Source organism: Protopterus annectens, chromosome 7.part0 (genome assembly GCF_019279795.1).
Source record: "Protopterus annectens isolate FY-2018-M chromosome 7.part0, PAN1.0, whole genome shotgun sequence".
Taxonomy (NCBI): Eukaryota; Metazoa; Chordata; order Ceratodontiformes; family Protopteridae; genus Protopterus; species Protopterus annectens.
In genome coordinates this window covers 1,228,178,234-1,228,190,534 of record NC_056739.1, presented here as the reverse complement: position 1 = coordinate 1,228,190,534, position 12,301 = coordinate 1,228,178,234, and the positions used below count along the sequence as shown (strand labels likewise).

At 41.8% G+C, this 12,301-nt stretch overlaps 1 protein-coding gene across 1 annotated transcript in view; it reads left to right on the top strand.

Moving 5' to 3' along the window:
* DNAH1 (dynein axonemal heavy chain 1) overlaps positions 1-12,301 on the top strand; it is a 5,225,710-nt gene that overhangs the window by 563,760 nt on the left and 4,649,649 nt on the right. Inside the window, exon 9 of the mRNA XM_044076389.1 lies at positions 4,256-4,413. Within this exon, the coding sequence (XP_043932324.1) occupies positions 4,256-4,413 (158 nt within the window). The remainder of the gene's footprint in view (positions 1-4,255; positions 4,414-12,301) is intronic.

Sequence of the window (12,301 nt, the reverse complement as noted above, 5' to 3'; positions counted from 1 at the left end):
GGGGCATTGTACTCGATTATGGGCCTGATGAGGGATGAGTAAAGAGGCACGATGACCTCCCCTGATCTAGATGTGAATCCCTTCATGATTAGGTGGGCTATATAAAATGTTTTTCTAACCACTTTGGCCACGTGGTTGTCAAATGAAAGATTGCTATCAACTTGGGTCCCCAGGTCCCTAATTACTTCTTCTGTACTTAATGGATTACCACCTATGTGGTAATTTGTGGGCACTTTGTTTTTGCCAGAGGGGATGACTATGCACCTTTTGGCGTTTAGCTTGAGGCCATGGCTCTGGCACCAGTTGTCTGTTTCTATGAGGCCCTTTTGGAGGATGCTTGTGTCGGCTAGAGAGTCAATTATGGCGCCCAGTTTGCAGTCATCTGTGAACTTGGTCAGCCACAGTCCTTCCGTGTTGGCCTGTACCTCCGAGAAATATATACCGAACAAGAGAGGTCCCAGGACTGAGCCTTGTGGGATGCCACTTGTAACTGGTTTGGAGTCTGACATGGCTCCAGCAATTCTAACTATGTGGGTTCTGTCCTTGAGCCAGTTTGCAACTCATCTAGTGATATAGGGGTTTATATTTAAGCTGGTGAGCTTATCTATAATGCCAGAGTGGGGTATTGTATCGAAGGCTTTTGCGAGGTCCAGGTAGGCTGTGTGGACCACCTTCCCCTCGTCAATGGCCTTGGTGACTGTTTCAAAGAAATCAACTAGGTTTAAGAGGCAGGATCTGCCCTTAGCAAAGCCAAACTGGGTAGGATCCAGTGTCTGTAGGTCCCCAATATCTTTATTTATGAGGTCCATGATGATCCTTTCCATAGCTTTGCAGACCAAGCTAGTCAGGCTTATGGGGCGATAGTTTCCAGGATCCGTTGAGGCACCACCTTTGTGGAGAGGGACCACTGTTGCTGTACGCCACTCTTTGGGTACATATCCTGTAGTAAGGCTGAGATTGAACAGTAGTTTTATGTTTGGGTTTAGCTCTTCTTGGAGTTCATGTAGGACGCAGCCCGGGACACCGTCTGGTCCCATTGATGCTGTGTTTTTGCTTTGGAGAGGGCAGCTCTTACCTGAGCATCTGAGATGTCAGGGGCAGCACTCTGCTGGGATAGATATTTGCCCTTTGGTGGGGAGGGGGGGAGAAGTTTGCGCTGAACCTGTCAGCTAGGATGTTGGCAATGTCTGTGGGTTCGGTGTATTTTTTGTCATTTTGGACTAATTCTGAGCATATCTGGGAATTCCCACCCAGGTTCCTAACATAACTAAAGAAAGCCTTGTGATTATCCTTAGTGTCCTGTGCAATTTTTCTCTCGAAGCTGGCCTTAGACGATTTTATGAGTGCCCGTAGTTTTTTGCTAATACTGATCAGAGATGCATTTCCTTTTTGGGATTTTGCTCTATCATGTAGTAGCTTCCTCCTTCTATTGTATGGTTTGTTTATGGCTGGGGTCCACCAGACAGGACGTCTGCCTTTGGAGGATTGGGTCTTGGTTTTATTTGGGATTGCATGATCCATGCATTCCTGAAGGTGTTCATAGAATGCGTTTATAAAGGATTCTGCAGTCTGGGCCATATTTTCCACAGGCCCGGGGGCTTTGAAGGATTCCACTTCGATTTTGAGGAGTGTGAAATTTGCTTTAGAGAAGTTTTTCACTGTGGTTTTCAGGGCAGGGGGTGGAGTCGGAATGTGAATATCCAGTGAGATTAGTTTATGGTCTGATCTTACCAGTGAGGGATACACTTCTGGTCTGGAGCATAGAGTCCCCATGTTGGTGATGATCAGGTCCCAGGTCCGGTATGTTTTCCCCTCTTGTGGGAGTGGTAACAAGTTGTTCCATAGCATTTGAGTTTATAAATTCTAGGAACCTTTGGGCTAGGGTGTTGGAGCTAGAGTAATGCTCCCAGTCTATGTTTGGGTAGTTGAAGTCTCCCAATATAATGGTGTTTAGAGAGACCTTCATATTTTCCAGTGTTCTCAGGAAGGCCAAGTGGGGTTCCTGGGTTTGGGAGGGTGGTCTGTAGCAGGCTATAAACTGGAAGGCAGTTTTACACACTGTTAGTTGCACATGGATAGTCTCTGATACTTCGTGCTGTGCCACCAACCTGGAGGTGTGGGTATCTTTGACGAATATTGATTATTCTATATTTGGGGTGTAGGTGAGGTGAGTGATATCAAAGTAAAGGTACCGCTTGCTAAATATCATGGCCCATTATGGTGGACTAGACATGGCATCTGTGTCAGCACAGCTGTGTACCATGCGTGAGTCTGCCACATTGAGCCCCTTGATACTACCATCAGTTGGCTGCCATCACTGTCATCACTGGTTGAAGGAACTATAGAGGGATCATCATTGCTATCTTGGACAGTTGAGTACCACACTATTGCATAATCTTGTTTTGCAGAATGCAGCATAAAGTAAACGTCATGCATGCAGTAACAAGGTATTACTGAAGGGCACCCTCAGATTCATCCAAGAAACAGAAACAGGCTTTCAGCAGGCCATGGCAGATTATGTCTGGAAAAGGGTGGTGTTAAATCTTTCCTCAGTAAGTTCCTGTAGGATTACAGACTAGTGTCATCAGGCCAGGGTTTGATTGGGTAGTGTGCATCACCTACAGCAGAAAAAAAGGGGGAGACATAACAAAAGAAGAGGAAGATTACCACTAAGCAAAGTATTTACCAAATTATACCTGCAGAAATTAATATGATTAGAAAAGTTTGCACTTACCAGCAAGGTGACTTTGGGGCATCCTACTATGCAGATAGAAGTAGTAGAGTGAGCTTGTGTGCTAGATGTGTGAATCATGGACATTGCCAGGATGCTGGGCAGACACAGTGATACACACCCACGCATCACACACTACCTGACAGTTGGTAGAATGGTAGCCCTTCCTGTTCATTTACCACTCACTTCATGATTCAGATGGGGCCTAATTGCAACATGGCTGCAGTCTTTTACACCAAGCACCCGTGGAAAGTGTGGCATCCTGTAGAAGGCACTCATGATTCTGGCTTGGTCCTGAGGTTACATTGGTAGATAAACATATTAATCTGTATGTACCAAGACTATGTCAAGGAGCTGCAGAAGTATTCTTGAAGGAGAGGCCTGAGAAATATGTGGTGTGTCCTCAGTTTGTCTCTGGAAGTTCCCTGTGGTTAATGTAGTGAGGGCTGTACATACTGTGGTGCCAACAGGTATAAGAAGTCCATGCATCCCCCCAGTCCTCGCCTGTGACCATACAAATTCACTGGAGCCTTTACAGTATCTCAGTCCACTCTAAATCTGTCAAGGATTTTTTGGTCAGCAAAGTTATAATGAGTCAGTCTTTGCCTATACCTGTGCCTTCTTGGCCAGCAAGTTCCACTGGGCACTGCAGTTTTGGCTTGCCCAAGAGAAGGAGCTTCCAATGAGATATAGCCAGGTTTTTATCTACAGCAAACATCTTTGATGGTTGCAAAGTAGATAAAAATGCACGGCTTTACCTTTTATAAAGTATGTGAGCACAGAGCAGATGCATATAAAATGACTATGAGTCACAAACAAGTGAAAAAGACCTAATTTATATACATTTGTAGCATAAATTTAAGGCATTCCTCATCTACATCTCATTAGTGTCCCATTTGCAGAAGTTATTCTTATGCTGACTAAACTCACTGTGTTTAAGCACAGCTTCCCTCTATGAATCATGCTGAAACTATGCTTGCCTGTGCAGATTCCCACTATGCATACATGCAGTGACAATAAATACCATCCAAGGTTTTAAAGACGACAGTTAAATAGTTTTATTTAGAAAGCGGCATGTTGATGGAATAATTTACTTGATTAGTTAAAACAGGAAAAAAATGGAACATTGTGAACATTGGCTGAATTATCATTGTAAAAACTGACTGAATTATTTAATAGGGAATTAATAATTTTGGTTGGATGAATGATGAGGCCAAAAGGCTTTTGGATTCTGGCTTGTAGTATGTGTAAGTGTGTGTATATGCATCACTGTTGTAACACTTGCTGCTACCATTTGCCTCATATCAGTGGCAGAACAAAATACAATATAACAGATTTTGATACTATTTTACAAAGTTCTTAAAAGTATTTCAAAAATAGAAATGTAAAAGCTATCAGGTATTTACAATGGCAAAATCTGAGTAACAAATGTATACAGAAAAAATGTCAGTTGTGGTCTCTGGCTACCATTAAATCAAAAATACAGAGTTACAGAACATACAATAATATTTTTTTTCTTCCCAGCATTTTAAATTGCTTAAATCGAACTGAGCAGGAGATACAGCTAGACTATGAAAGAACAATGAACAAGATCAACTTTGATAAGATTGTCTCATCAAACCCACTTCATTTCTGCTATGTTACTTTGCCAGATAAAGAAGAAAAACATGTGCCAGCTAAAGGTAGATATCCATTAGTCTAAATATTTAGATTTACTCATCCTTCACTGATAACAGTATAAATAAATAAAATAATGCTGATTTGAAGATTTTACAGTGTTTCTGAGAAATGTCGAAGAATGGTGATAGCGACTTGGCATTCAAGCAATACTGCCCCTAACTGTGATCTCAACAATATGCTTACAGTAGTAATTAATCACATTTTTTACTGACATAGTGTATATTTATAGTTTGTTCATCCAGTATTTTTGCAGTACCAGAATGCAATAAATGAAAGTATGCTATTCTATGAGCTGTTCCAAATTCCTCCATGATTTTATTCCCTTTGAACAGTTGTATTAATAGGGGGCTGTTGGTTGGTATCTTCAAGCCCTTAAAGTGTACTTGAATTCAGAATAAATACAAGTGGCAAGTCTAATTTTCACCTTAATCTGCAAATCGTTCTGAGTGTTATGTTCAACATTTGGTCTTTTTAATGTACTGGATACAGGATATACAATCCCCATCCCAAGAAATGAGATTTTGTAGTAGTCGTTGATAACATGGGCTCTATGAACACATTTCAATGCAAGGCAGTGCCATATCTCTAACATAGTTTTTTCGTATTGTTCAGTGTGATTCATTGACAACATTGCTTATGTGATGAGAAGTGTTTTTAATATTTATATAAATGTTTGATTTGGAAGAGACCCTTTCACATTATGTCTTGTTTGCAACTGAATTACACTATTTCTGTTTCATTTATATTACCCCTCTTAACAAGCTAATTACATGCAACTGAGTTCTCAAGAATTCATCAGATGTCTTTGTTAAGCATGATTGCCTCTCACTGCAAGGTGTGCAGGTTTTTACACAACTAACTTTAGCTCATTAATTACACTGTTAGGATGTCAACAACTAAATAACTTATTTCTTTAAGTGGTATGAGCCACCTAGATAGCTGAGGTCCATTGGTAGTCGTTAAATTACACGTGTTCTGAGCCATCTCTAAAATGTATGCTATTGATCTTAAACCAGTTTATTCCCTTCCACTAAAACCTATTTCTAGGATAAGATAGCATGAGATATATGACACCTTCTAAAAAGAACTGTTTAAATATATAATTCAAATTATTAAATGCATTTCGTGTAGCGTCACCAAGTCATCAAGAGAAGATTCTACCACAAATGTAATATAAAAGGCTGTGATACATAGTCCCATGGCCTACCACCTATACAGCAAGTGCATAAGTAAAATTTAATTGCTGTGACATTTTCTGTATTTTTATTGCTGTCTCCCTTTTTCTATAGAGACCAACAAGTCACTGTTATACAGTAAGTTTCTTTTTTTATGAATAAACATTTTTTATAAAGCTCCTACGACTCCACCAACATCTATTTCTGTTGTTGTACCTCATGTCACTTGTGCTTCTACAATATCTGATCTGCTTTAAATAAATGTTTTCTCTGTTAAATTAAACACTACCACCAAATGCAAGCATTCATAAAACACAAATTACTGCCAGTACTTCTAAAAATGCATATTATGGCAGTTCAACAGCTAGATAGAAGTTGGACATTTCTGTTAGGAAAGCCAGCCTTATATTGTAAGGGATCACCTAACTCTTCTTAGCTTGGAAAATTGTTGTCTGAAATATTTGCTCTGTGTTAGGGCTGTTTAAATAAGATAATTCAAGACTGAAGGAGAGTTTGCATTTAAAAAACTTTCTTGAATGTAGTTATTTACATTTGTTGCTGGTGGCGAAAGTAAATAAGGGTGGATAAATAGAGAATAAAACTGACTGGATTCTCAAGAAGTTTGGCAGCATTACAAGCTGCTGCGGCTGGTATGAAGGACTCTTTCTGTGGCCTAAGTGGCGAAGTGGACAGGCTAAAGGAGAAATGGCTGACTAGCATGATGTGTACAACTCCAGGAAAAGAGAATGATTTTTTTTTTATGATAGGGAATTCTCAGTATCTGCGCTGTAGCCTCTGACTAGGGTACCAAAACTTCAGAAGTTTCTTGCCATGGAAGTGCAGTCTTCCCTGCGTATTTCAAATAACAAGATAGTCGGTTAGCATCTCATTGAGGCTGAACAGATAAATATGCCGTTAGAGAATACCTTCCACTGCATCATTTTTGTGAAGAAAAGTTGTTCTCTTATATCAAAAATATTTGCTAAATGCTAGAACTGGTGTTTTTATGGTTGTCATTAAAGCTTTGACCTCAAATCTGACAATTTTCGTAATGATTCCCTCTGGGAAATGTCTTTCAAATAATTGATTTTTTTGAGAAAAATTTTAACTTTTAGGTCAAAACTTGTGGCTAGAACTTGTGGTTTTAGGGGATGTCATTAAAATGTTTACCTCAAAACTTATTTTTATCAGTTTGTTTCACCAACTATCCTAGAGTCTGCTATGTACTTCTCAGACTCCTTTTTTGGTAGACAGACAGTCCTGGATCCCTGTGGGGGTTCCCTAATAATTTTGCATTTTTGTGAGGAAAAGTATTACTTTTCTGTCAAAAAGTATGCTTAGGGACTGAAGCTAATGTGTTTGATGGCTATCACTAAAAGATTTCACCTCAGAACTTAACTTTTCTATCATGAGGTAAAACTGATTCTTCAAAGCTCTACTAACCTCTTGTCAGACACCTTTTTTGACAAGGACATGAACCTGGTTGTCAGTAAATTATTTTTTCCCTCCCAGCAGCAAATAGAGAATAGTTATCTGGTAGTTTTCAGTCCTGACCTTGTCTTCCGCTTTGCCTCAGTCACTAATGGATAACTGCTATGGACATCTGTTCTTCCTTGAACCACTCATCACTTTCTGTTGGTCCCACTGGTGCTGCCTTTTGGGAAGTCACTAAGGGCCTGGAGGCAGGCACATTTTCTGTAGCTGTTCATCTGCTCTTGACGGATCAGGAAGAAGAACTCTTGCTAGCACTAGGGAAGGGACTGAATAATGTTCCTTCACTAAGCCACTCTGAGGAGCTTCATTCCCAGGGAAGGGACTGTCCTTCAAGCTGCTATTTTTCTAGAGGGTCACCCAGAAAAAGGAAACATAAGGTTAGACATTTATTTTCTCTAAAACTGATGAGAATTGACGGGGCTTTGTTAAAGTTTTATTTAAAGTCTATCTTTACATGCTGAGTCTTAACTAATTAAAAAGGAAAAGATTTCCTCTCTCTCATATTCCGATCCTAAGTGTGGGGGACAGGATTTAGACTTAGACTGTGGTTCTTAATTTCCCATTCTGCAGTATTGGGGTTATGACTGAGGAAAGATATTCTTTAGATTCCCTTCCTCAAAAGTTGTATTTTTCTGATACTGTTACCAGAATGAAGGACTTGCTTCAGTGAGAACAAAACAAATACCACAATTTCAGCAAAGATATCATGCTTTGGTGCATGTGGATTTTCCAGAACCTGCAGGTGTTCATCCTGTGTTGCCAGCATTTGCGTGACAGTCAGCCACCTCTTCTCCGAAAGTATGATAAGTTATACTATGTGCTCCAGTCCCACAAATTCCGTTTTCTTTTCTAACTCCAGGTCATATCCTGCAGTACTGTGTCTGTCAAAATCAACTTCTGCCAAATGCCTTACAGTAGCTAACTTTATTCATTCTAACAAGGTAGGAAATGTCTTGATAGGTCAGGAAGAACATTTTTACTTCCACTTTCACCTTCAAAATAATGAATTGTTAGGCTAACATGTCAAAATTTCTGCTGTCTTCCTTTGACAGCATTAAAAAGTTAATTATTGACCTCCCTCCTTCAGAGACTAAGACATCTATGCATTTATTAGTATGCCATGTGCCTTAGATAACCAAACATTCTCTAAAATGTGCTCGTGACACTGCTGATGCTGTTTCTAGATCAGCTGCCACTGGGTCAGTGATAAGAAAAATTGCCTGTCTTCTTTTTCAGAAATTACAAGTTGAGATCCTTATTGCTTGCCTGGATAAAGAGATGTTATTTTGTTGTTCGCTTGCTTAGGTCCTTAAAAGGTTGGAGGAAAGGGGAAAAGTTAATTCAGGGGATTACCCAGATTTTTCAACCCTTCTTTCCAAACTTTAATAGAAACTTTTTTCCAGTTAAGGTTTCATTTTCAGGAAACAGAATAAGCATTCCCAGCAAGGCACAGACAAAATTTCAAAAAACAATGGTAGGACAGTTCAGAGAAGAAAGGACAATGTTGCCAAAACCAAGGACAATCGAATAAAATAGACTGCTCTATGCCCCATTCATGTACCTTCCACACCCTGGCAATCTTGTAAAGCTTTCCCAAGTCTAGGTTTTCACTTTTCAGTGTAGCATCAGGTAAGTTCAGACACTTGGGTTCTGATAACCATTCAAAAGGCTACGACTAGCAGTGGGATTCCCCTCCTGTTTTTCCAAGGAATTGCTCTTCATCCAGCCACTCAGACCTCCTTGTTCCCTCCTGTTCAAGATCAGATGCTGTATCATGGAGTTATATAACCTGTTCCCTCAGGACTAAGAAAAAGAGGATTTTATTCAATGATCTTTCTGGTACTAAAGGAAGAAGAAACCTGGTGGCCTGTCCTAGATCTTATCTCTAAAGCTTCACATCACATTCCAATCCTCAAAAGATTTCAAGTGCTTCTTACATTTGTCTGTCTGGTTTACATTTTCAGTTTTCTGCTTTGCCCTTTGGTTTGTCAACAGCTCTAAGTGGGTTTACAAAGTACCTGGCTCTTGTAATAGTCAGTGGCAGATTACAGGGCATTTACATGTTTCTGTATTTAGATGACTGCTTATTTTTGCAGATTCTATCACAAATTGTCAAGAATCCCTGGCGTAGGTAAAAAAAAAAATAATAACTTTTTCGTCAGCCTGGGTTTTCAGGTGAACATACAGAAATCTTCTGATATCCCGACTCATAGGATGGTGTTTCTGGAATGTCTACTGCCACATCCCTCATGGTAACTGTTTTCCTGGGGACAAAATGTAATGTTACAAGGAACAGTTTTTGATCTGTTCCATCTAAACTTTGCATCTGCCAGGGAAAAATCTCAGAATTCTAAGATGGGAAGTTGTTCAGTCTCGTTGTTCATTCATCACTGATGGGTTCAGAGCTGATCCTTGGCTCTGACACGGCCGACTAGCAAGCTCAAAGTTCTCCAGTAGCTCGAGACACCACCCCTTATCTCTCAATGCACTGCTGGAACTACCTCAGATCTAGTTTGCCACAGCACGGATCTCTTGGTTTCCAGCTTTGCTCAAGACTTTATTGGGAGTTTTTCAACTTTCAGCAAGTTATATTTTTCAATTTTTATATATCCTTGATCTATTTTTAATAGCAGATATTACTAGCTAGTAGATAGTAGTTTTTCTGTGTTTATACCCCTTTCCTCAGTATAATCTATCTTTGCCTTCGGCCCTTTGGCCTTAAGATCCCTTCTTTAGTTATTAGTCAGTGTGCCCTGTTGGGACTATTGTTATTGGATTACTTAATCCTGTTTATATTTATATAGTTGTCAGTTGCCCCTTTTGGGTTGTGTGTGTGTTTGTGTGAGTTAGTTAGTTAAATAGCTGATGGTTTGTGAGTGGCCAGAATAATGTCACGTACTGGGGAGGAAAGGTTGTTCTGCCGGGCGATCAGCTGAACTGGAGAAATCAAGCTGTCAGCTTGAGACTGATTAAGTTGGGTGCTCAACCATTGGGGGTGAGAAATCAGTTAAATACTGTGTTTCAGTTGTGGAAATGTCTGAAGAAAAAGACAAACATCCAAAGTCTGGGTTTAAAAAATGCCCAGACTGCGGACAGAAAATGTCAGCCATGGATGCCCATGTGCAGTGTGTTTACTGTTTGGGTGAGGTGCACCTGCAAGAGTCTTGCAGTATCTGTCACTCTTTTTCCACCAGAGTGCTAGCAGAAAGGAAGAGGAAGTTGATTGATAGGGGTATCATCAAACACCCTTTTTCTGAGGCATTGTCTGACCAAGATGGAGCCAGTAAATCATCTAAATCTTCCTCTGATTCTAGGTCCAAAAAAGGAAAAAGGTCAGAAAGTGCAGCGACTTAGGCTCCACTGCCTTCGGAGCCAACAGTCTGTTCTTTTTGGAACCGGGACACTGCTCTGGAACTGGTTGCCGAAAAACCTCCATCCATATTACTCCAGTCGGCTCCATCTGTTCACTCTTCCAGGTCCTCTTTCAGCCTATCTGATCTGGATATGGACCAGCTAGTTCAGAAACTCTTAAAGGCACCAGGCCTAGTTAAATTGCTGCCGGCTCAGACCCAACTGTCGGAGCCGAAGACAACTACTCTTGAATTGTCTGCTCCTCCTCCAAGCCATACGCGACCTTCGGAGCCGAAGGAGGCCTACTGATGATTGTGGATCCCTTGGAGCTGACACCTGCTCCAGTGTCGTCAGCTCCATCTGCTCGGACATTCTTGGCACCGACCGGGGACTCTAGGAGTCGACAGTCTCCAGTCGGGTCCGGGAAGGATAGCCGCACCAACTTGTCGGTGCCGACTCTTCCTGTCGGGGTGAGCTCGGCTCCTACCTCGGGCTCAGAGCCCATGGCTTCAGTGCGGGAAGAGATTGCGGCTCTGTCGGAACCGTCAACTCCTTCTCATCGGAGCCAATGTGCATTCGAAGCCATGAGGTGAGTTTTGTCTCCTAAGACTTCCTCATCTCAAGGTCTGGCCTCTTCTTCCCCTAAAGTGCCTGTGTCAGTTTCTGTCTCCTCCAGTCATCCCAAGCGTAGAGACCCTGAACCTCAGGTAGCCCCACAGGGCGCTCCCTGCTCTTCTGAGACCACACCAGAAGTTCCCCCTGAAGAGGTTCCCAGGAAGAGATTATGTAAGAGGCGGCATTTGGACTCCCCCCAGGAGTCTCTCACATTGGACACTGACCTGGATGAATCAGAAGGGTCCCCTAGATCCCCCTCTGATGACATCTCCTTTGCGGAGAGTCTTGAAATTCTTAGGCAGAGGGGTGATTGGCAGTCCAAGAGCCCTACTGAAGACGAGTCGGTTCTCCTGAAGGCGTTTGGGTCTCAACCTTTCACCTCTTGGGTATCTCCACCCTACGATGAGCTTATGGATCTGGTCTCTCGTAGGGCATGGGAGTCACCAGAATCTATGGAACCTGTTCCTAGGAGGCCTAATAAGGAGGCTCTTCTGAGACCACACCAGAAGTTCCCCCTGAAGAGGTTCCCGGGAAGAGATTATGTAAGAGGAGGCATTTGGACTCCCCCCAGGAGTCTCTCACATTGGACACTGACCTGGATGAATCAGAAGGGTCCCCTAGATCCCCCTCTGATGACATCTCCTTTGCGGAGATTCTTGAAATTCTTAGGCAAAGGGGTGATTGGCAGTCCAAGAGCCCTACTGAAGACGAGTCGGTTCTCCTGAAGGCGTTTGGGTCTCAGACTTTCACCTCTTGGGTATCTCCACCCTACGATGAGCTTATGGATCTGGTCTCTCGTAGGGCATGGGAGTCACCAGAATCTATGGAACCTGTTCCTAGGAGGCCTAATAAGTTTATTTCAGCCCCTGTGGATAAGTCGTTTTTGACCAAGGGAGTCCCTGTTGATGCCATGGTGGTGGCAGCAGCCACCAAAAAGGAAATGTCTGAGACTTCCTCATCTATCCATCCTCCTAACAGAGAGTCTAGGATCATGGATAGATATGGGAAATGCATGTTCAGTTCAGCGACTTTCTCACTCAGATCACTGAACTACTTGACACATTTTACCAGACTGCAGAGAGATCTCCTTAAGGAGTTGGGAGATACTCTTTAGGGTACTGTAGCTTCGAGTGTATCCAACAAGATTGCCATTCAGCTCTCTACCCTCAATTCGATAGTCAACTCGTCCATGTGTCTCATATCATACACAGCTGATGGTTCGAGTAGAGCCGCAGGTACAGGAATCACTCTTTGT